Source organism: Astyanax mexicanus, chromosome 2 (genome assembly GCF_023375975.1).
Source record: "Astyanax mexicanus isolate ESR-SI-001 chromosome 2, AstMex3_surface, whole genome shotgun sequence".
Classification (NCBI taxonomy): Eukaryota; Metazoa; Chordata; class Actinopteri; order Characiformes; family Acestrorhamphidae; genus Astyanax; species Astyanax mexicanus.
The window spans coordinates 46,539,075-46,562,437 of NC_064409.1; the positions used below are offsets into that span (position 1 = coordinate 46,539,075).

Genomic DNA, 23,363 nt, shown 5'->3' on the forward strand with positions numbered 1-23,363 from the left:
AGACCTGTAAAGAACCTGTATGTTCACTTTTCCTGAACTGAAATACAAAGAGGTTATGTTTGTACAGTGTTTAATATACTGTAAAAGCTGCATGTAAGGTTGAAAGGGGCTGCTTACTATTTGTAAAAATATATAAATATATATTTTTAATAAAATATAAAGGAAACGATAGTTTGTGCTTTAAGTTGTGCTGTTTGTTTAGAAATAACGAAAATAAGGTTATGAAAGAACTAAAAATCTAAATCATCGTCAAAAATCACTCAACTATTTGAAGAATATGAAAAGTATCGCCCAGCACAACCCCAGAATTTAGTAAAAGTACTCTAAGTGCTCTATTACAAAAGTGAATTGAGTAGAAGTTGAAGTGTTCTTTAAGCTCCACACATTTACTTTCACATGAGCCATTAACCACCAGGTGCTCAGTGTGATTTAAAAATATATATATTCTAAGCTGAACAGAGGGACAAGCAAAACAGGCTAAAATTGCATTTTACGGCCACTGTGAAAAGCGGTTAACTGATTCTAATCCTCTACGTCAAGATATATTTGTGAAGGTTGTGAGAGGAATGACAACATTACAGTGAGGTAAATGCTATACCGGGACAAAGTATGCAGCCAAGAAATGCAGGAATAGATGTATGTTAACAAATAAAAGGATTTTGACCAAACAAAAAATGTAAAAAAAAAAAACACTATCTGCATTGAAATAGTCAGAAGTCAGACCTAATAAAATTGATAAACAATGAGATATCGTACACCCTGCGCAAGGCACGCCACGGTGCTCATTGCTATCTTACACCCAGTCAATAGTCTATTTTCACGCCTTGTGTCCATGCCGTTAAAATCACTTCTGAGTTTAGAAATATATCTACACTGATGGGCGTGGTGGTCTGGAAGTGAGGTGTGTTCAGGTAAATATCTGGTGTATTTCTATCTTGCTGGTGGGAAATACAGGTGCGCCACTGACTGATTAAAACCATGACAACAGTCAACAGACTAAAATGCACACACAGACACACTGCACCACACAAACACGACTTCTACCTTAACAATAAATGGAAAAAAAATTAAATAACATTGCTGTTACTTTAAATTAACTGCTGGCGTACCTTTACAGCGTAAACACACAAAGTGCCTTGCTGTTAACATAATAAACCTGACAAAGTCAGAACACACCTGGCTCTTAAAGGGAATGATGACTGGCACACTGACTGATTTATTTCATGTTACAAAAAACACACCCATCATCAATGCTGAAAATCAGTACATGCTTTTTTTCATGTTTCAAGACGCGTAAGACATGCTTTTTTTCACCTCACGATACCAAAGACACACTGGTGCAATTACCCGGTGCGCTAAAGATCGCTAAAACAGGGTCCATCATGTTTAATGTGTCATTACATTTGCACAAGCCCCATTCATTAGTATTATTATTATGTGTAACATGACAAATTATGCACCATAATTACAGCACATGTAATTTGAGTAGGAGTCCCCAAACATGTGTATAAGACTGTAAAAACAGCGAGTTAATGTGTGTCTGAGCGTAGCCTGTGCTGTCAGCGCTCAGGGCTCAGGTCAGCTGTGCTGTGACATCAATAAAAAAAACACTGGCTTTATACTGTACTCCAGGATATCTCTCTCTCTCTCTCTCTCTTTCTCTCTCGCGTCCTTTCACACACATTCCTCCAGTCATCCATTCTGCTTTCTCTCTCTCTCATACACCATCATACACTCGTTCTCTCTGTACATACCCATAAGAGTTGAGTGCAGCTCGCCAGTAGGCCCTCACAGGAGTGTGTGTGTAAGGCTCTAAACGGCGGTGTCAGGTTTAATTGCGGCGGCGTCTGTTCTCCCGGCAATGAGGAGGCCCTTTTCTGCCACCTCCAATCTGCCTGCAGATGGAATGCACTCTGAAAAGAGAGACAGGAAGAAACAGATAGAGAGAGACAGAGAGAGACAGAGAGAGATACAGTAGTTAAGGTTTAGTTCTGTGAAAAGCACCAAGAGCTGAATGTGTAATCTTGACTTTACATTATTAGAATAACCCGTTTTTATTCCATACAGAACCATGTATGTATTAGAGATATATGACTATGATGAACTTTTAAATTGGTTAAGAAGCCTTACATCAATTTTTTCGAATGTTCTTCACTCATTTTACACTGTACACTGTACACTGTTTAGTTTCGGTTTCACACTATAGTTGAGTGAGCGCACTAAACCACTTTGGTTCATTCTGCCCTCATCACCTTTCATCCATATACTTAAAGGTCTTCTTCCGCAAAAATCCACTTTTCTGCACAAGGCACGCCGCGGTGCTCATTGCTATCTTACACCCTGTCAACAGTCTATTTTAACGCCTTGTGTCCATGCCCTTAAAATCACTTAAAATCACTGAGTTTAGAAATATATCTACACTGATGGGTGTGGTGGTCTGGAAGTGAAGGTGTGTTCAGGTAAATATCTGGCGTGTTTCTATCTTGCCGGTGGGAAATACAGCGCTACTGACTGATTAAAACCATGACAACAGTCAACAGTCTAAAAAACACACAGACACACTGTACCGCACAAATCCGACTTTTACCTCAACAATAAATAGAAAAAAGTATAAAATAACATTGCTGTTACTTTAAATGAACTGCTGGTGTACCTTTACAGCGTAAACACACAAAGCGCCTTGCTGTTAAGATAATAAACCTGACAAAGTCAGAACACACCTGGCTCTTAAAGGGAAGGACGACTGGCACACTGAGTGATTTATTTCATGTTATGCCCAAAACACACCCATCATAAATGAAGAAAATTAGTACATGCTTTTTGAGCGTTTCGAGATGCAAAAATCCACTTTTCTTGTTCTTTGTGAAATACAGTAGGTCTGCCTGTATATGTTGTATATGGATGCTGCACATGAAACTCTTCCTCAACCTCCATTGTCTGCAGTAGCTAGTAAAAAAAAATATCTAGAATAACGAGTCAATCAGGAAAAGCAACGTGTCTACGTAAACCGGTTATTTAGTATTCATGGCCTCGCCCACTTTGTCTCGTGAGCTGAAGCCAAGCAGCGACACCGTCTCGTCAGTCAGGAATTAACAGTGCTAGGAACAACATGGCAGTTCGTTCCTGTATTATTTGTGCAAATAACACCCCAATGTTAAATGCTTTGCCAAGTAAATCAGAGCTCAGGAACTAATGGTTAGAATTTGCTGCAGCTTAGCCAACAAAACCCTGGCATGGATTTTTACTTTCTAGACCTAGACTACCCACCTCTGTGTGTAGTTATAGGTTTACAAAAGATCTCCGGTGGATTTTGCATTTTACAGAGACTAAAACTAGGTCAGTGGCTGAACTGCAAAAACACTGTAATTAGTGTAAAAATGTCTTTATTTTAAAACGTTGTAACTGTTATCTGTCCCACTGCCTCGGAGTGCTGTTAGCCAATAAGTTTGCTTATATGAATATTCATGACCAAGTCCAGAAATCCTATCGTTTCACCAGCCCCTCCCCCACTTCTCCATGGGACTAAAGCACATTATACCGGATCACCGGAGCACTTTCTTTGTGAAAACCAGCTTACATGACATTTCTTCATACATTGCTGTTATTTTGTTGATATGCCTTTTCAGAGGCTATACCCCACAAGAATCTGACTCACCTTTTGTGCATGCAGCAACAAACAGCAGAGTCATTTTAATTATGTTAATAAATAAAATTTAATCTACAAATACAGTAGATACAGTAGTGCTGTACCCATATTGCTGCATGATGAGCATGCACAATACAGAGAATCAGATTTTTGCACAACACCAGTTAATTTTTTTCATCTTTTATTGTTTATTGAGTGATGATAACATGCCTTAAATTGGTCTGAAAGTTTGAATCAACCCCAAAAAAAGTATCTTTCAGTTTTTCAAAAAATGTGAGCTTCATCCAGACTAAGGTAATCTCTTTTGTTCAAACCAAAGTGTGGTATTTTTGTTCTGGCCCATGGTTCGCATTAGTGATGGGAGATAAAATGGCCCTAAAATAATATCACAATATTTAATGGTATATTTGCGATAACAATACTCTTGGCGATGAGACAAAACACTGAAATGAAAAAATATATATTTCAGAAATACACTACTGCAACAAAATGAAATGACATTGTATTATTGCATACACTATTATATGGCACACCCTGTAACTAAAATATAAAAAAATACAATAATTTTATCAGATTTGTAACAGAAGTCAATGATCCAGAATGTCATGATACTAATAATAATGCACTCCATATATCTCCATACATCCAGGATTAAAGTAAAATAAATGATACTGGACATATATAATCTGTCTCTAGTAGATGATTAATGGGAAATGAGAACAGTGAACAGTTTCTTTTGCTAAAAACAGTAAAAACCCTGATGTGATAATTAGTGGTGGGTGATACGGCACCATATTTCAGGATATAATATCGTTCACGATACTCAAAAGTGTTGCCGATATCGTTGCGTCCAATACAATATGGCACACCACTAGTTCACATCCTCTTTCACATCTGCTATTTTGGTTAAATCAAATCAAACTGAAAAGTCAGAAATGTCCAGAGCAAACAGGGTAACAGTGAAAGCACTTTTTAGCAGGTACTGCACGCTGCACAACAGCATACTACACTATTTAGCGCTGCTACAAAAAAATTCCATTAAGCGGATTAGTCATTGAAGACGTTTATTATGGCAAGACATTGACATGTTGTTTACTTAGAAATGAAAGTGCTCTAAAATGCCCTGTAATGTTCATATGATGGACAGCCATTCCTACAGACTGCGACACTCCACACACACAGAGAGTGTTTTAGCAATATAGATTCTGTCATTCATCACACAGCTGGAATTATTAATCACAGACCTCTGAAGAATGACGTGCGTCATTTTGTAAATGTCATCACGTGACCTCCTAGACTAAACAATGCTTCTCTGTTGGGAAAAATTAACAATAATTTCAGAAATTGATGTTATTGTGCACCTGTGGAAAAACACTTCTAATGCTGACACATTTTAAAGCATGCCCAGTTCATCCCTAAACATGAACTGAACTGAATCTAGTGAAATAATGGCAATGAAAAATTCTTAATTTCTGTGTAATTAACTGACTTAATTAGACCCTGATTTCTTACCCAAATCTTCCAATAAAAGCAGCAAGCTTTGTTATAGCAAAATCAAGTTTATCATGATACACAATATGCTTTTATGAGCTCATTGTAGATGTTGCCTTTGTTTAAATACTCAAATGTTAAAAAAAAAAAAAAACTGAAATTCTGCATAAAAATCATCATACACTGCACTGTAAAGTATGGGAGACATTTTTAGTAAAGTTTTTTCTGCAAATGAATGCATTGTGTCAAAAGTATATAGTCAGAATATTGTGATACATACACTGTAAAAAACTAAACTTTTTTGCACCCTAAAATATAGCAAACTAATCACCCCAACCTACTTTAATAAGTTTCTTGTTAAAAGTTGGTTCAAATAAATAATCTGTGTTGGCAAAATTTACATATTGTAGTTAACCCTAGTCCAGGCCATGCCAACTACCCTGCACATGCTCAGTTTGACCCTTTATTTGATTTTGGTCTATGGGGCAATGTTAATCACACTATTTGCATATTGGGTCCTTCTACCTCTCATTCAACATCAGTGTGTAAGCATTCTCCACAAGCTGCCTTCTCTTGGAATTTGCATATTTTTTATATAATAGTAACTGCCTGGCCTCAGTGTTGAAGCTCGTAAGAGTAGGTTACTATATTCTGTGTTGCCAAGTCAGTCTGGTTACATTTGCATTAATTGCAATAGTTTTACATAACTGACAATAAGGTGGACATGTGATAGTCATAAATTCCAATTACCCAGTTGCTATGTAAAATTAACAAAAGTATAGCATTGCACCCACTAAATTATTTTGATTCATGTAAAACATTTTATTGGTGCAACTTATTTTTTTAGTTGGTCCTAAAGGATGGTCAGCAAAACTTGCAATACACATTTTGTAGAATTTAAATCAGGCCATCAAAAGACACAAATTACATTTTTAACCTGGTGAGATTTAATATTTAAAGTTTTAATACATATGATCTGGGCTAAAGATTTCTGGTTGGCACAACTGCAGGTTTTTTGTTTTTGTTTTTCAAAACTTAAAAGACTGAGTTGGTCTCAAAACTCAAAAATGTAATGCAGTAAGTTGCCTTGATATTTTGAGTTTTCTTAACTTTTTTATTTTTACAGTGTATTGTGTACTGTGAAAATGTTAAAATATTTTAATATAGTGACTCAAATTTGAACCAAATTGCCCGATCCTACTCAAACGTCGTAGTCAAGGTGTTTTTAGCAGTTAGCAACTTTAGGCTACATTCTGGGCAGCTGTCACTACATCTACGATGACATGCCAAAAGTCATGGGATAACAGTGGTATGAGAATGAAGCAAAGGATGAAGTGGTACCTCTGGAAATGGCTGTTGTGAGGTGTTATCATGTAAGTGAGGCTAAATGCTGGCCAGCATGCTCATGGCAAGGAAACGTGAATTATGGGAGTTAGAGCAAGGCCCGATAGTGAGGGCCAATACATTTTAATTGATCAAATTTATTTAGTGATCAATTTTCATTGTTTTTTGCAAGTGTTTAGAGTTTACAATTCAAAACAAAGAAACCAAACATAAAAAATACAGACAGAACATAGACAGAAACACCCCCCCCACACACACAATTTGCACATAGCACTTAAATCATTTAGGATTGAACAATCAATGAACCAATCCACCGCCCAACCTCCCTTGCACATATTATTTATCTCATTGTTATATTGTTAATATATCTTGACTTTTTTATTGTTTTTGATTTTACTGCTGCCTTTCACTGTTTTAACACTGTTCTTAACATTGTTTTCTCAGCTATCAATTCTATTCTATTCTATTCTATTCTATTCTATTCTATTCTATATGAGCCATTACATTCACTATCACACCAGGCAGGAGGAGGACGAGTAGAAGGTGAGTGTCTGATGTTTGGCTAATGAGTTAAAATCAAGTCCTTAACAGGCATCAGGATAAAGGTAACATTTTCTTATGTAAAACATTCTTGTGAGATGGGTTATTAGAGGCATTATGTATGTTACACATATGGTTTCTAAAATTACTGCTGTGCACAATTCTGACGAGGTAACTTACAACCTAGAATTTCACAATACCTCACATAACAAAGTCCGGTAACACTTTATAAGAACTTTCATTAATATATTTTAAACTAATGATCAGTAGATGTGAACAAAGCAGTAGTTAATCAGAATTTGATTATTAACAAATGCTCACACATGACACTTATTTATCAGCATGGATATTCATATTAAAAATGTTAGCAAATCATTATCTCCTCAGAATTTGAACATTAATAAATTGCTAGTAAATACGAATTTTAAACCGGGCAAATGTTTATCAATTGAAATTCATGTTGCCAATGGGTTCATGTGATAACAACTTTTTAGTTTCTTAAAATGTGAAAAATAACAATTATTAATCATTAGTTAATGGTATATTAATGAAAGTTTTTATAGAGTGTTACCAAAAGTCCAGGGCTGATCTGTATCCCACCAAGCTTATTTAGCTTTAATTATCATTGCAGTAGTCTGCTTAAGAGAGACAATGTCATAGTGGGAAAATAGGCATTCAAATATAATATAATGTACAAATAATGTACAAATAGAATCAGTGTTACAAACAGTACAGTAAGGCGTGGGAACCTTACCCATTTTATAAGAGTGCAGTCAGATTAGGCCATATTTTATTTCCCATAAACTTGAATGTAAGATTAAGTTTCAGTTCCCTTACCAACTTACCCTTACCAAGCTATGTGTCTGGGGGGGGCATTCTATTTTTATTAAGTTGTGCTGGCACTTTAGATTCCTTGCACCACACTGTCATGAGACTACCGAAAAATAAATCATAGAAGGCATTACCACCCGCAGTGGACAGTGCATTAGGTGGTAATGATCACGACTGGCGATGTCTGGCTAAAACTGTCCATGTAAACAAGAGACGTGAGTTTCTGGCAGACATCACATCCACATTAAATGCAGGAGGCCCCACATGCATGGCAGGCTGTTCCCCATCCTAACACTAAAGAAAGATGAATAACTGCTCCTTAAAAATAACACCCTAGCACCAATACAAGTGTGAAAACATAAGGGAAGAAGATTTTTTTTAAGTGGCAGGGTCTCTACAGCAACCAGAAACATTGCACTGTTTTCATTGTGCAAGTTTCACTTGCTGCTTCTTGCCCCCATGGGGTTGCTACTTTTGCGATTTTCCTGCCAAATTGAAGCAGTTTGAAATAGAAGTCACGAAAACGAGTTTAAGGGATGAGTCATACTCTTTTATAGGGGAACCATGCCACCAGAAAGGTTCGTTGCTTTGATTTCACACATTAGAAAACAAAAAGTAACGGTCTTAAGAGTAACTCTGATGTTGAAATATCAGGCAACCAAAGGACAGACAAGCACATAGTGAGAGAAGGTGCAGAATGGCAGGTTTAATGACCCATTGCTTAATGTGATATCCTAACCCTTATAAAAGCAGTCTTAAAATACAGTTTTTGCAAGGTCAGTAAATCATATTCATGAGTTACATAATCTGACAGATTTATATGACGTGTTATACACACTGACCAGTCACTTCAGCCACTGTTGTGTTTCTACATCCTGTCCATCTTATCAGCTACGGTCATCATACAGGCGCACTGTGTAGCTCTATAACTATAACTCTAGTCCTTCTGATTCTCTGTATATTTTATTATCCTCCTTTAACTTGTCATTCAGTGTTAAGGACCCTACAGGACCACCACAGAACAGGTATTATTTGGGTGGCAGGTCATTCTCACTGCAGTGACACTGGCATAGTGGTGCTGTGTTCGTGTCCACTCCTATCTAGCTGCTCCAACCAACTGAAGATCTAAATTTAGAGACAGAAGCTCTGAATATGTTGCTGCACAGTGTCCGCTGGTCATCCTCTATTCTTTCATCACAAGTGACATCATTTTTTTGATAAAGCAGTGAGACTAAGGTGTTTAAAAACTCCAGCAGCACTGCTACACTAAAAGCTGTGGGGCAGCCTGTCCGAGTGCACTATGCCTCTGTGGACGTTTATGCTTGTGTGCTGGTTGTCTATGTCGCTCTGCCAAATCACAGTTGCTGCAATCTGCTACATGCAACACATAGTTTCAGTTCTGGGGAAGTATGCGCCCAAGACTGATTTAAACTTGACATTTTGTTTGTAAGTACAGCATTAAAACTGACCTTTTCAACTACAGGTCCCTGTTCTTTTTGATTTCTTCCCCCAAAAGGGTTCTGCCAACATTATCTTGCTTGCCAGCCGCATCCTCACCTCTAGCTTACGATTACAGTCTGATCTGTTACTTTGCTATATTGTAATAATCATGTCATAGCTAAATATAAAATACAATTAGCAGTAAAAAACATAGGCCTACATCACTGATCATTTTCTTAAGGAAAGTGGTGGGAATTCGTCAGGTTGGGCATCAGGTGATGCTCAGGCTTGAGCAGAGAATCTAGACTCTACTGTCTATATTCTAGGCTTTGGTGCATAATACACGCTTTTGCACATAGGCTACAGTTATGCAAAGTAGTATAAATTGGTCAAAACAGAGAGCGATCCACCACCTTAGAGCCGGGTCAGGCCGAAATTTCCCACCACTTTCCTCGGGCCTAGTCGGGTCAGGCTCTGTTTTTTAATGCTATTTTTTATTTTATATAAAGCTATGGTGTGATAATCACAATATAGTAAAGTAACAAATGAAACTGTGTTTTAAAAATAGTTGCATACGTTAGAATATTATGATGAGCACTGCTCATCATAATATTCGTGTGTTCCTCCACTTGTCTGCATTGCACATTTGACTTACAGCGCTGTTTGCAGCTGTTCTTAATGAACACTGTTCTTAAACAACAGGTCTATGCTTCTTCTGTGTTGCAATGTTAATTAACATCTTTCTGAACAGAGTTTAAAGAGCCCGAAAGTGTTGTTAAAAAGCTCAGTTTTAAAGCTCTCCTTAAAAAAATATCGGGTTTAAATTGGGCTCAGGTCGGGTGATAACAAAGTATGCAGAGAAACAGAAAGACTACAGTTATAATAGAACTACAATGTGCTCCTATTTAAAAAAAGGACAGTGAGAGCACAAATAATAACATGATTTCATGAAATAGCCAGACAGCTTAAAATAATATTTAATGGTGTTTTTGGAGTTTCAGGCTTCTGTTTTCAGATTTTAAGAAATAAAATTGCCCGGTCATCAGACATGTCTGTTAATAGTCCTAGCCTGGAATGTTTGTTTTATAAAGCAGGGGAAAACAGCAGCACAAAATGAGGTTTAGCTGAATTCATTTTGGATTTTTATTGTACTATAAATAAATATTTTATTTTGGTTTAATAACATCTTTGTTATTTGAATTCCTTCAGAGCATATTTGTACAAAGACATGCGGCTAATTCAATCTCCTTCCTCATTTTCTCTCCGTATGATCTGCTCCTAATATTACAATAGACGCCTGTCAACAGTGCAGAGACATCACCCTCTCTTTATATCTGCTGATATTTCTTTTTGTTTAGGAGATTAGTTTAAAGGGTTCTGAACTAGAGAAATAAGGGAAATAAATTGCACCTTAAGTTAGGACACAAATAATAACATAAGACCCCCTTCCTATTTATTTAACTGGCACCCATGAATATAACACACATGCACACACACTTCATAATAACAATGGAACTTCATTGTAACCATGTTTTGTATTTTGGGATGGAATGGGGGCACGGGGCACTTTTATTAAAAGCTTGAAACCAGGGTTTTCTCCTACTGTCATCATGAGAGGATCCATCTTTTGGATCTTGTTGGAACAAACAACAATGAGCCTGACTGTGACGCTTATTCAGATCCAAAACCACAGCATTACTTTAAAGAGCCACTAAACCCTAAGAGAGGGGGGAGTGAGAGAAGGAGGGAGGGCGCACACGAGAGAGAGAGACAAAGGATGCAGTATGAGCGCCTAACCCTGCGTTCACACATTCATACACATATATATATATATATATATATATATATATATATATATATATATATATATATATATGAATGTTATCGTAATAACCTGCACTCACCCACTGTAACCATGTCCATGTCCTGTCAGAAAACATGTAGCATTTAGCTGCTGCTTCCATTATCTTCTAACACAGCTGTTTTAAATAACTCAGTACAGAACACGTCAATCTGTTCCTCAAAATGACCAAATAACTTTTTGTTTTACATCGGTTTAGTCACAGATTAAACTTTCTAAATCTGGTTAGTACAAACGCAGGCATTTCAATAAGCCTCGATCACCGAGTCAGACAAACGGACAGGAACAGCAGAAGGCATAATGGCCCAATTAGTCAATGAATCAAATACATTAGATTCGATTTAGAAACATACTGAACCATCACACAACAGGAAAAAAGATTTCAATCTCGGCATTTAAACCATCCATGGGATGGAACACACACACGCACACACCCACAAACTAGTGATTGGGGCAGTGAGCACACACACCTGGAACACTGGACAGCCACCTCAGCATTCAGAGAGCAGTTGGGGGTAGAGGGGGGATAAAGTGCTGTTCCTGTATTTGCCCTCTACTTCCCCTTCCTGCTGTTTTAGGCAATGGGGTGTAATAAAATATTGATAAATCGAGATAAAAGATATTGCATTTGCAATACTGTATTGATTTTCAAAAAGTTTAATGAATAATAGGGGTGGTATATTTGCTGTATAGTTTGCTGTATAGTTACGAGAGGTCACAAGACACTGCTGTTTCTCATACAACCGGTAGGTGTCAATATATATCTCACATATCACTGCAGAACCCCAATAAAACATGTGTAGAAGTCTGCTTAGAGTGTTTAATTTGACTCGTGAAACTTGCATTGTCATAGAATGTGTAAAATGAATGTGTCTTGTGGGGAGAGTAAAGTAAAGATGGAAAACCACTAACTGGATATCCCTCTCAAGAGTTAGTATTGAACCCAGCAAGTGAGTTAGCAAGGATAGGGTAATGATAGTCTGAACTCCACAATGCAGCACTTAATGGAAATAAATGCTTCCTTCAGCTGGTGCATGACAGAGTTCAACAATGTTTTAAATGTGGTTGATTGCAAGCCTGCCATTTTTTGATATGGGTGATTTGTCATTCAAGGTGAAAGATGATTGCAGATCAGTATCAGCCTATAAAACACTAATCGGCACATCCCTAATTAATAGTTTACATGCAGAGATCTGTGTTAGATGGTCGTTAGTTCTGTGTCATGTTTTCACTCTGATCTGTAGATAACAATGTCAATTAGTCTTCAAATTTTTTTTTTTACTTAGATGTTATGAATATAATGGTGTTTTTTTTCCTAATGTATCACAGAATATTATATCGCAACCCTTTTGCCATGATATACAGTACAGTTAATTTTTTTTCACCTTTTTTTGTTAAGTACAAAACTCCACATGTGTTCATTCATCGTTTTAATGCCTTTAGTGAGAATCTACAATGTAAATAATCATGGAAATTAAGAAAACACATTGAAAAAGAGAAGCTGTGTCCAAACTTTTGCCTGTACTGTATGTATTATATTGCCAGGCTCTTGCCAACTTTCCATTCGAAACCCATGGGAAGGCCATGGTTTCCCCCATTAAGGGAAACCATTTGTCATCCTATGTAACCCCACTATTCACCTACGCTGTTTGCCACCTCAGCCAGATGGACCTGAGGAGTAGCCTACATTAGCCACGCTATGTGTGTGTGTGTGTGTGTGTGTGTGTGTGTGTGTGTGTGTTTGTATAGACGCACAGAGATGGGGGATTTCGGACAATTCATAATATAAGCCACTCATGCAGTTCCCAGAACACCAGAGCTTTCTTCTCCTGCCAGTCTCAAGCAGATGCGCCCAGACATGCAGCATGAGTCCATCTTCCTCTCCTTAACACACACTCACACACACTTCACACTTCACACTCTATCCCCTTTAGACATATGCTGGAACTCACACAAGCACACACACACACACACAAAGCAATAATCTGTACATAAACATGCAGGAACCCAATGGTGCTTGTTTGTTCATGTTTATGAGCTCAGCTATATAATCCAAGCTCTCAGTGTGTTTTCACACCTGAAAGTCCGAACCAGAATCCACACCATGATTTGTGTGTTTGGCTACGTTCACATTACAAGCCACATTGCTCAAATCTGATTTTTTGCTCAGATCGGATTAGGCGGATCTTGACGGTTCACATTCACAAATGTAAGTGAGCTGTATCTGTGTGTAATGTGAACGAATCTGACCCTGAAACGAGTCACATGTGCACATTGGTACGTGTGTAAATGTCGCCTTCTTTGCCAGCATCAAAAACCGTCATATTTGAGGGACGACTCGTAGCTTTATAAAGGTAAAACGGATGTGTTAGGAGCTCATATGTACATCATATTTAGCTCGACTGGAGAGTAAACTCGTTTAAAGTACATGCTCAGGTCGAGGAGGTGAAAAAAGGCCAGGCGGTTTGCTTTTGCTGTTTTTTTTAGCTATAACTGCACAACTGCATCAAGAGATAAAGTGTGGGTACGAGAGAGAAGCATGTAGTGCAGGGGTAAAAGCAAAATATGCATGAATTCAGATTTGACCGTTCACATTCATGTCGCATGTACACGGATCGGATACGTATCCGATTTAGGACCACATAAACGTGGCTCAAATCTGATTTGAAAAAATGGGATTTGGCATGTTCACACAGGCATGAAAAAATCTGATCTGAGCCAGATTGAGCCCAAAAAAATCTGAGTTGAGTCACTTCAGCCTCGTAATTTGAACACAGCCTTTGTAAATTGGGTATATTTGGTCCAGTCAGTTTTAATTTCACACTGCAGTTTAGTGAGCAGGGTAAAGATCTTTACTATATGCTGTTGTCATCAGCTATATTTATGTGGGCTTTGTTTCTCTAAACTTCATATTAACTGGTTTGCAGAATGTTAGTTATGAATTCAGCGAGTTGCTTTGCCAGGTGTCGTGACGGATTTCAGCTCTCTGTCAGAATTTGACTCCCCATTGTGAGGATGCACAACCTGCAGCAGAATAGGTGTATAGGCTTATACAATTCCTTTTATTTTTTATACTGCAGATGGACCGGATCATGATTCACAAGATCCAAACCGAGAACAATTTGTCAGTTGCTGCAGGGAGATGTGGTGGCAAATGCAATTGTGAGTTATATTTACTAATAAACCAAGAAAACAAATTAACAAACAATAAACGGAACCTAAAACAACAAGGAAACACTGAGTATAATTTAGACTGAAAAAACAAAGAAACACGACCTGACTGCCGTTAAACACACACAAGAACCAACAACTGAACGCTGAATCAAAGGGGCTATAAATACATATGAAGGGAACAGGAAACAGGAAACTCCTGGAGACAGGTAACGAGGGGGCGGAAGAACAATGAAGGTAGAGGCATGGGCGGAAACAAGATGTAACACAAAAGGGCCATGTGCTAAGGAGCACATGGGGGGAGGAGAACAAACAGGAATGCAGAAAAAACACAGAAACAGACAGGAAAGACACGGAAAAGGACAAAGACATGACACATCCCTTTTTGATTGCTTCATATCAAATTGAAAAGTCCAAAATTCTGAACCAAACAAGGCAGGAGTGAAAGCTCCCTCAAGCTCACGTCCCCAAACCTCCTTAATACACACAGCACACACACCTTCACACTAAACAAGCCCACAAAAAATACAATAATGCGTCCCAGCCTCTGGTCAGGCACAGTAATAATAATCAAATGGAGTTCTGAGAAATCAGGGCTAAAGAAACGCTTCCAATAAAACTCTGGACTATTTGACACCAGGTCATTTTCTTCTGCTGGCCAAGAATCTCCCTCAGACTCAGAGCAGAGAATGAGGAGGTGTGGAGAGGGGCTTTCACTGCTCTCTCTCTCTCTCTCTCTCTCTCTCTCTCTCTCTCTCTCTCTCTCTCTCTCTCGCTCTCTCCATCTCTCATTCTCTCTCTCTCACACACACACACACACACACACAGTACATACAAAAGTATACCTCTCAAGATCAATTCTGAGGACCCTTAGGACTGTTCTTATTGTAGTTATTCTTGTTCCTTATAATGGTACAGGTCTTCTAGTGGTCGTATATTACAAACACTTCATCAGAAATTCTTCTGCCCACAACATGACCAGATGTGCATATCAGTCATATTTCCAAACCTTGTGAGGACACGTCTGAGAATAAACTATAAACCTGGGTACCACTTTAAAATAAGACTACATTTTATAAATGGTTTACAATTAGTTTATTAATGCCAAATAGTGAACCCACAGCCATCTATAATGTTGCCCTTTCTATGTATGTGTTATAACTGATTATTAATTGTAAACCATTTATAAACCATTTATAAAGGTAGTCTTATTTTAAAGTGGTACCGTTTTCTGTAATGGAACACTAACACTATGGAAAAAGGAAAGTAAGCAATGCATAAGTAAGAAGTTGTAAAATGTGTAAAAGGTTAAAAAGCTTTGGTTTAGACCAAACAAGATAGATGTGTAGTACCATAAATTGGATAAAGCCAACAGCCAGTCAAAAGTTTGGTAACACATCTTATTGCTATGTGTTTTCTTTCTTTTTATGATTTATTTTGTTGCAAATTTAATATTGAAGACTATATTAAAGCTACACAGGAACAAACAAAACGTGTTAAACAAACCAGAATATGCTTTATACTTCTTCTAAGATTCTTCTAAGTACCAAATTTAGCCTTGAGGACAGATCTGCACACTCTTGGTATTTTAATCTGAGTGTTTTTATGAGGGAGAGTCTCCTGAAATATTTTTTCTTTCAGCGTTTTGAAGAAGTTTCTGGAGGTGTTGAACAATAGTTTTTTCTGCTTTTTCTTCACGCTGTGTGTCAGTCCTGTTGTTGTCAGTTTGCCTGCTCTGAACTCTGGTTCACACACTAAAGACTCCAACTCCCAGCATGCACTCACACCCGACCTTCCGGACTCTGTTGAGCATGTGCACTATGTCGTTCAAGCTCTCCGAGCTTCTGATTGCCCACATCTGGATTTGTAGTATATATACCCCTCTTTTTAGTAGCTCCTCGCTAGGTATTGTATCTAATTTTACTAGCGCTTATACTAAGCCTTTTTTTTATCCTTTTGTTACTGACCTGTTTTTTGGTGTTTTTTTACTACTCTTTTGCCTTGCCCTTTGTACCATTTGTTTACAGTTGCTGACCCTTATTTTTGTTATTAGATATTTCTTTTTGCCTAGTCCTTTACCTTTTGGATTACCTGTGTATGACCCTCACTCTGGTACAGTATGTTGTTTACTATTGCTACCTGTCTCTGACTACCCCTGTAAGTCTAATCCCTGTGATACAGTAATAAATTGTTTGATTGGTGTCTGCGATGTCTGTCATTGATCTGGCCTGTGTGAAGCTCCAGCTCATCCTAAATCACCCATCTCATTTTTAGGGTTTAGGTCCAGAGATTGTAGAGAACAAACACTTTTTTGCTTACTGTTTAATTCCATACGTGTCTCTTAACTGTTTTAATGTCTTTAATATTCATCTACAATGTAGAAAATAAATTAAATCAAGAACTAAAAACATTGAACGTGATGGTGTTTCCAAACTTTTGACTGGTTTAAGTAATTTAATGAGTAATTTGAGATATCAAATAATAATATTTGCTTATATACAGCTATTTGACTGCACACATGTTTTCTGTGTAGCGATGTTTTGTTGCTAATTTTTACTCTATTGGAATGAATGGATTGAACCAATGAAAAACACACAACCATCAATTGTGGGGTACCACAGCAACCTCTTGACAACACCCAAGCAACCACCTGAAACAGCATAGCAAAGATTTGGAATGCCATGGCATTCCACCAATCAGCATTCTAATAGTCATGCTCACAGTATCGCAGTATAAAGTGATACAGTATTGAATCGTATACTGAACAATTGTACATATAGTACATATAGTATCGCCAAGCTCTTTCCAATGCACAGGCCTAAAAGGAACCACATGAACAACTAAGCAACCACCTAGCAACACCATGGCAACCACCTAGCTGCAACTTAGCAACGCCATACAGCAACTAACTGCAAAATGTTTTCTGTCTGTGAGTAAAGCTAAATGTTTTGTATTTAAATCTGCTTATAAATCTGACACCTTGCCAAAGTGTAATATATCAGCCCTCGGATAAATAATTGGATTCATTAAGTCGTATCATTTCAAGCACATCATGAATTACAAATTTCTACCATTAGCATTTTTTTTAAGTCGAGATACACAGAACTGAGATTTACATACCTATATTCATCATCCTTATAACTGTCAACTACAAACAAGCAACAAACAAACAGAACAGAACCTCAAGCTGTGATTCCATTGTTATTGATCAAAGTACGCAACATCAAATTCCCCTCAAACTCTGGATAAAGCGCTTCTACTCCTAGAAAGTCACAGCTGGATGGCCAGCCTTAAGCAAGCCTCCGTCTCTCTCACTCTTTCCCATTAAAAGGTGTGATATTGTTAATTTTACTACTCAGCAGCTCCCCAGATCTTTTTACGTTTTATGTTTTAGAAGATTACAACAGGGTTTCAGTGCTTTCATCAGCCACGGACAGAGGAACTGACCTGCGCTCTGATTCTACACGTTTTTACCCAGAATCAGGTGATTTTACACTGCCAGTTTAACGAGGTTAAGCTGGGTGGAAAATATGATGTTGTTTCATCATTATTGTGATAAATCAGGTCACAATGTGCTTTTTTGAGCATCTGCCCCCAAAGGATGCATTTAAATTTCAAACCACCACGACTTGGCTACTTATTAATTTCCTAATCTTAATGAGTTTTATGAAATTAATGTTCTCATAATATATTTTTTCTTTGTCTATTTTTTATTCTGGTTTATTTCTCTATGAGTGTATTCTGTTATGTTTCAAATTACTTGTTTTATCATATAATTTAGTCTTACGTTTCTATTATCTTTACTGTTTTCTCTTTGTAAAGTCTGTTCACTCAAAGCTCATCTTCACAACATCACTGTGTAGTTATTCCCAGTCACACAAGGCCAGGGACGCCATGAATGAAGAAAGACAAAAAAATACTCAAAAATGAAGGTCAAACTACCATTCAAAAACATATTTTACAAAATCTCATACAGCCACTTAAAAATGATGAGTTTCTTTGATGTTACCAAACTAAAAAACCTCTGGGATATAATCAAGAGGAGGATGGATGATCACAAGCCATCAAACCAAGCTGAACTGATTAAAGTTTTTGCACCAGGAGTAAAGGCATTAAGTTATCCAAAAGCAGTGTGTAAGACTGGTGGAGAAAAACCAGGGTGATTCCATCAAATATTGATTTCTGAACTCTTAAATATAATATGAACTTGTTTTTTTGCATTATTTGAGGTCTGAAAGCACTGCTTCTTTTTTTTTGTAATTTCAGCCATTTTTCATTTTCTGCAAATAAATGCTTTAAATGACAATATTTTTATTTGGAATTTGTGAGGAATGTTGTCCGTAGTTTAGAGAATAAACAATTTTACTAAACATATACCTATAAATAGGTAAGACTAACTGAGACTGTATTAGCCCTGTTTAACTGGATATAGTGGAACTACTAAGTTTTGGATGCCACTTATGAAACTTAAACATACTGTGATATGTGACACATATCATAAATATATAATACAGCATTAATATAAATATTTAACCATGGTTTAATAGTTTAATCATGAATGACTTTTTATCCCTACACCTACTGTTGAATAATGACTGTGCATCACTACAGTCCCAGTTCACTAGTAGTACTAATTTACTCGTGTCCTTGTTTGGCCTGCATCACCAGGAGCACAACGTGAGCTGGATTGTGAGCGGCGTCTGGCTATAACAGAGTTAGCCCGGTGCATTAATAGCGTTAGAGCCAGATGTTAAAAGCAGAGTAATGCCGTATCTCTGTGGAGCAGAGCAAAATGAGAAGAGATCAGCGGGTGGAGAGAAACAGATAGCGATGAGGCGATGGAGAAGTGAACAGCACTGGAGGAGGGAGGAGGGGCGGGAGGGAGAATGTGGAAGGAGAGAGAGAGAAAGAAAGAGAGAGAGAGAGAGAGAGAGTATGGGGCTGGGTGTGAATGTCAGCGGGTGCCTCTGTGCTGTTGCCCTGTTGCAGCTGATTGAGGTCGATGCTGAGATCAATAGATCATTAGGCAATCCCTGCACTGCCTACAACCGCCATCCAGATTACAGACGAGATAAGGGCCAGATCAATCGCAAATGAGGTGTGGCGCGAGTGTGCCAACATCACGATGCCAGAATCATGCGCACGCATCCGTGAGCTCATATGGTCACACTGCCAGAGCCTGGCTCTGCTTTCAGGGCGTGGCTCTGGAGCGAGCTCAGTGTGTTGTGGTTGGATAGAAGGGGTGAGGATTTCTGCACATTTTTTAGACAAAACATGTCCAGCTTCTGAAGAAAAAAAAGGCTGACCTTAGTCTGTAAAAAAAAAAACGTAATGAAGTTTTAGTTTCTTTTATTCTATAAAAATGACAAAAAAAAAAAAGTAATTTACTGACATGAAGAATATGTTTTCAGCTCTAAGGCAAAGTAAGTGAACCCTTCGTAATTACCTAGATTTCTCCATCGATTGCCAATAAAACGTGGTCTGATCAGTATCTAACTCAATTATACACAAACACAATCTAATTAGACTGATATAGATAAACTAAATCACATTTTCTGTGAGAAAACGTCCAAAATTCCTCCTCAACATTAGGTGGTGGTGATTACTGCTAAAGGGGGGATCGACAGGTTATTAATATCAAAAGGTCATGCACTTATTCTAGCCTGCACTGTGGATACTTATTCACTAGGGGTGTGACGAGACACTCATTTCACAAGACGAAACGAGATGAGACACGATTTTAGATTTGCAAGAACAAGATAAGATAAAAAAAAAAGTTACAAATGATCTGAAATAGATGATGGTAAAAAATGTATTTGACTGAAACTCACACAATGCGAAAGCAGGCCGTTTCCCAATAAACCCACAGAAACTTCTTTCTGTATAATCTCATGAGAGACATGAGTCTCTTCAGCCCTTAGAACTATTCTAGTCACAACCCCTATAGTGAGGGTTCTGTATTTAACTTGCAATCCTCCCTGATGGTTTTATACAGACCTGGAAACCTATGACCAAATCTCTATGATTTACACTTCTGCAGCCTGTCAACGCAAAGGTGTGAATGTGTAGGTGGGAACATGAGACTTGGTGCCATGTGATTAAACAAACACGGAACAACGTGTTAAGGTAAAGATATACTTGCTGTTAACTATGCGTTCGCAAACGCGTATCCTGCGTCTGTTTGGAGCACAGGTCATGCCCGTCTTTCAAAAATTAACGCGGCGCATACGCGAGGTGCGATACACACAAAACCACTAGGGGCAGTGTAACCGTGATGCATGTTTGCATCATTCAAATCTGGAAGCCCTTTGCCATGTTTACATTGTGTAAATCCCAAAGCCCTTTCTACACGAAAAGCCAAAGCCTCCAGTTACACGAGTTGCACACAGGTTAGTATGTTCTCAGTCACATTTACAACGCAGCCGGTTGTCTACGTGAACGCATGGGCAAACAGCAAGTATGTTACCAACCTTAAAATCAGCAGATACGGAAAGGCAGGTGTGTGTGTGCCTATGTGTGTGTGCACAATGGATTCGAACAGTCCAGCGCTGCTCTTTGCCGCCCAAAATGATCAAACATTTGTTTTGGTTACCTGTGCATAAATCTCATGAGATATTTAACACCTGACAAGTGATATTGTGCTGTTTTTGTCTCGGCCCTATTATACACTAAATAAGCAGGGTATCTAAAATTTTATGTAAAAAATATGACTTTTTAAAACCCCAATTTAAGACCACTTTAGCAATAACAAAATGGTAAAAACAATGGCAACAAAACCAATATTAACCCTTTTAGACCCTGCAGCTATTACAATGGACATTGATGGTGCATTTACATTTTATTTTAACTGTTTTGTTGCACATAACACATAACACTGCACATAACACTGTTGTCCATCAAGTTTAAAAGCCAATGAAACAATGTAGCTTAGCCCCGCCCACTGCACTGGAAAAAAAACAGGAACTGTTTGAGGCAAATTAAAGACTTATATTAACTCATTTTATTTGATATACAACATTTTTTAAATATATTAAGGGATAGTTTTTGAAAAAGGTAAATGTTTATATTTAACATAAAACTGTTAAATACAGGTTTCCATTGCAATCACCATTTAGAAAAAAGCATTTACGTATTTGAGCTAAGAAAAGAAAAGGCTTTCTTATTATATACAACAATATATGGTTCTCAAAGGAACATTTTTACATAGCACTAAAAAAAGTCCAAATTAAACCACATTTTGACACTACGTTGAACTTCATAGAAGACTATATAAGACACAGATAAGCCAAAACATTATGACCAAAATAACACTTGAATCGGCATTATAGTTGATTGTTGTGGATGAGGGGAAAGGCTTGACACTGACAAGGAGCCAAATCATTATGGCTACATCACTGGGTAAGCAGTATCTCTGAAACGACAATGCGTGTGTGGGGTGCTTCTGGTCAGTATACTGACAGTGGCCCAAAGAAGGTCCAATCAAGCACCAGTAACCAGGTTTTTGGGCTCCCAAGGCTCATTAATGCACAAGGGCGATGAAGGATATCCTGTCGGAGCTGAACAGACAGAAGGGCTACTGGGGAACAACTAACAGAAATGTTTTTAATGATGGTTTTGGGAAGAATATGTCACGGCGCACAGACCACACACAGTGTCTGTGCTGACCTCATGTCTGGACGTGTCTGTATTAAGGGTGTAATGATACGTGTATTCACACTGAACTGTCACAGTACGGCTGTCAGGGTTAGGTGCACACTGTCGCATAGAGAATGCACGGTACGTGCTGTTTGGGTAAATGCAGAAATTTCAAAACTGTATAATTGCTCCACAATCTGAACCAAACAAAAAGGTGTTTTAACACTGAAAAAATAAATAAATAAATAAAATAAAAGCATAGTTAAGTTGATCCAGACTTCTTTTGCTCAAAACATATTTTGGATCATGGTTTACAGCGCTTTTTACACCTTTGCTATTTTGGTACAGATGAAACTGAAATTATATTTCATATTTCAATTTTACCACCAATTTAAAAGGCCAATTACACAATCCCTATTTATAAGAACTCCCTCTATCATTTTCAATGCTACTGACTAGGGGTGGGGGATATGCTTCTAGAATAATCACAATAAATTATTATTTTTGCAATAATGACATTCTTGGTGATAATGTCAAAATATTGACAATTATTTAATTAATTTTAAGTAAACATTTTAAACATTCAGTTAAAACAAAAAAATAATTTATCTTTTGGTAACACTATACAATAGTTGTACACTAATTAACCATACTTACAACAGAATATCTCATTGATATTTCATTGATTTTTTTTTAATCAAATATTGATTGATTAATGTCTCAGTTCATAATTATTTACAACATTTTCTTAAAGCAGCGATCGTTAAGAATTCTTTTTCTATTAAATTGAAAGTGGTAGTGTTCCTGAGTGTGGAGAGAACAGAATGTTATAATAAATGGCATAAATATGCTTCTGTTACTATTCCTGCCAAGCCACATATATTTGTTATAAAAACAGGGTGTCTGGTAGGTCCTGGACCTTTTTCTAGCTTTTGCTGGTTACATGAGAAACCATGGTGCTGCTAATGGTGCTGATACAAGAGCTTACAAAATCTCACCAAAATGTACAGGCTAATACTTTAAGCATTAAATAACACAATCTGAGGAAAGCACCAGAACACCAGCTTTGATACAGCAGCCAATAGATGTCTGTACAATGAGGGTGGAGAGAGCACCACCTACACGCCCAGAGAGAGCATGGACGATTGTGCTCTCGCAGACTCCAGCTGACCTGAGATTTGAACCAGCAATACTTGATACATAGTGACAGCCCCATAATCCACTGGACTCCTTAGAGCCCCATTATGAAGCATTGTATAAGGCAATTGTAAGCTGTATCCTGCATAGACACTTGTGCTGATTGACATCACCATATGAGTCAATTGTTCTCTTTCGGGGCTTTGGCAGCTGATGGCAAGCTGCATGACCAGGATACAAACCAGTGATTTCCCGATGGTAGTTGAC

General features: G+C 37.7%; 1 protein-coding gene across 1 annotated transcript in view; it reads right to left on the reverse strand.

The window, feature by feature from the left end:
- plxnb2b (plexin b2b) overlaps positions 1-23,363 on the reverse strand; it is a 295,240-nt gene that overhangs the window by 169,344 nt on the left and 102,533 nt on the right. The window contains exon 2 of the mRNA XM_049474378.1: positions 1,755-1,913. Within this exon, the coding sequence (XP_049330335.1) occupies positions 1,755-1,758 (4 nt within the window). The 5' untranslated portion in view covers positions 1,759-1,913. The remainder of the gene's footprint in view (positions 1-1,754; positions 1,914-23,363) is intronic.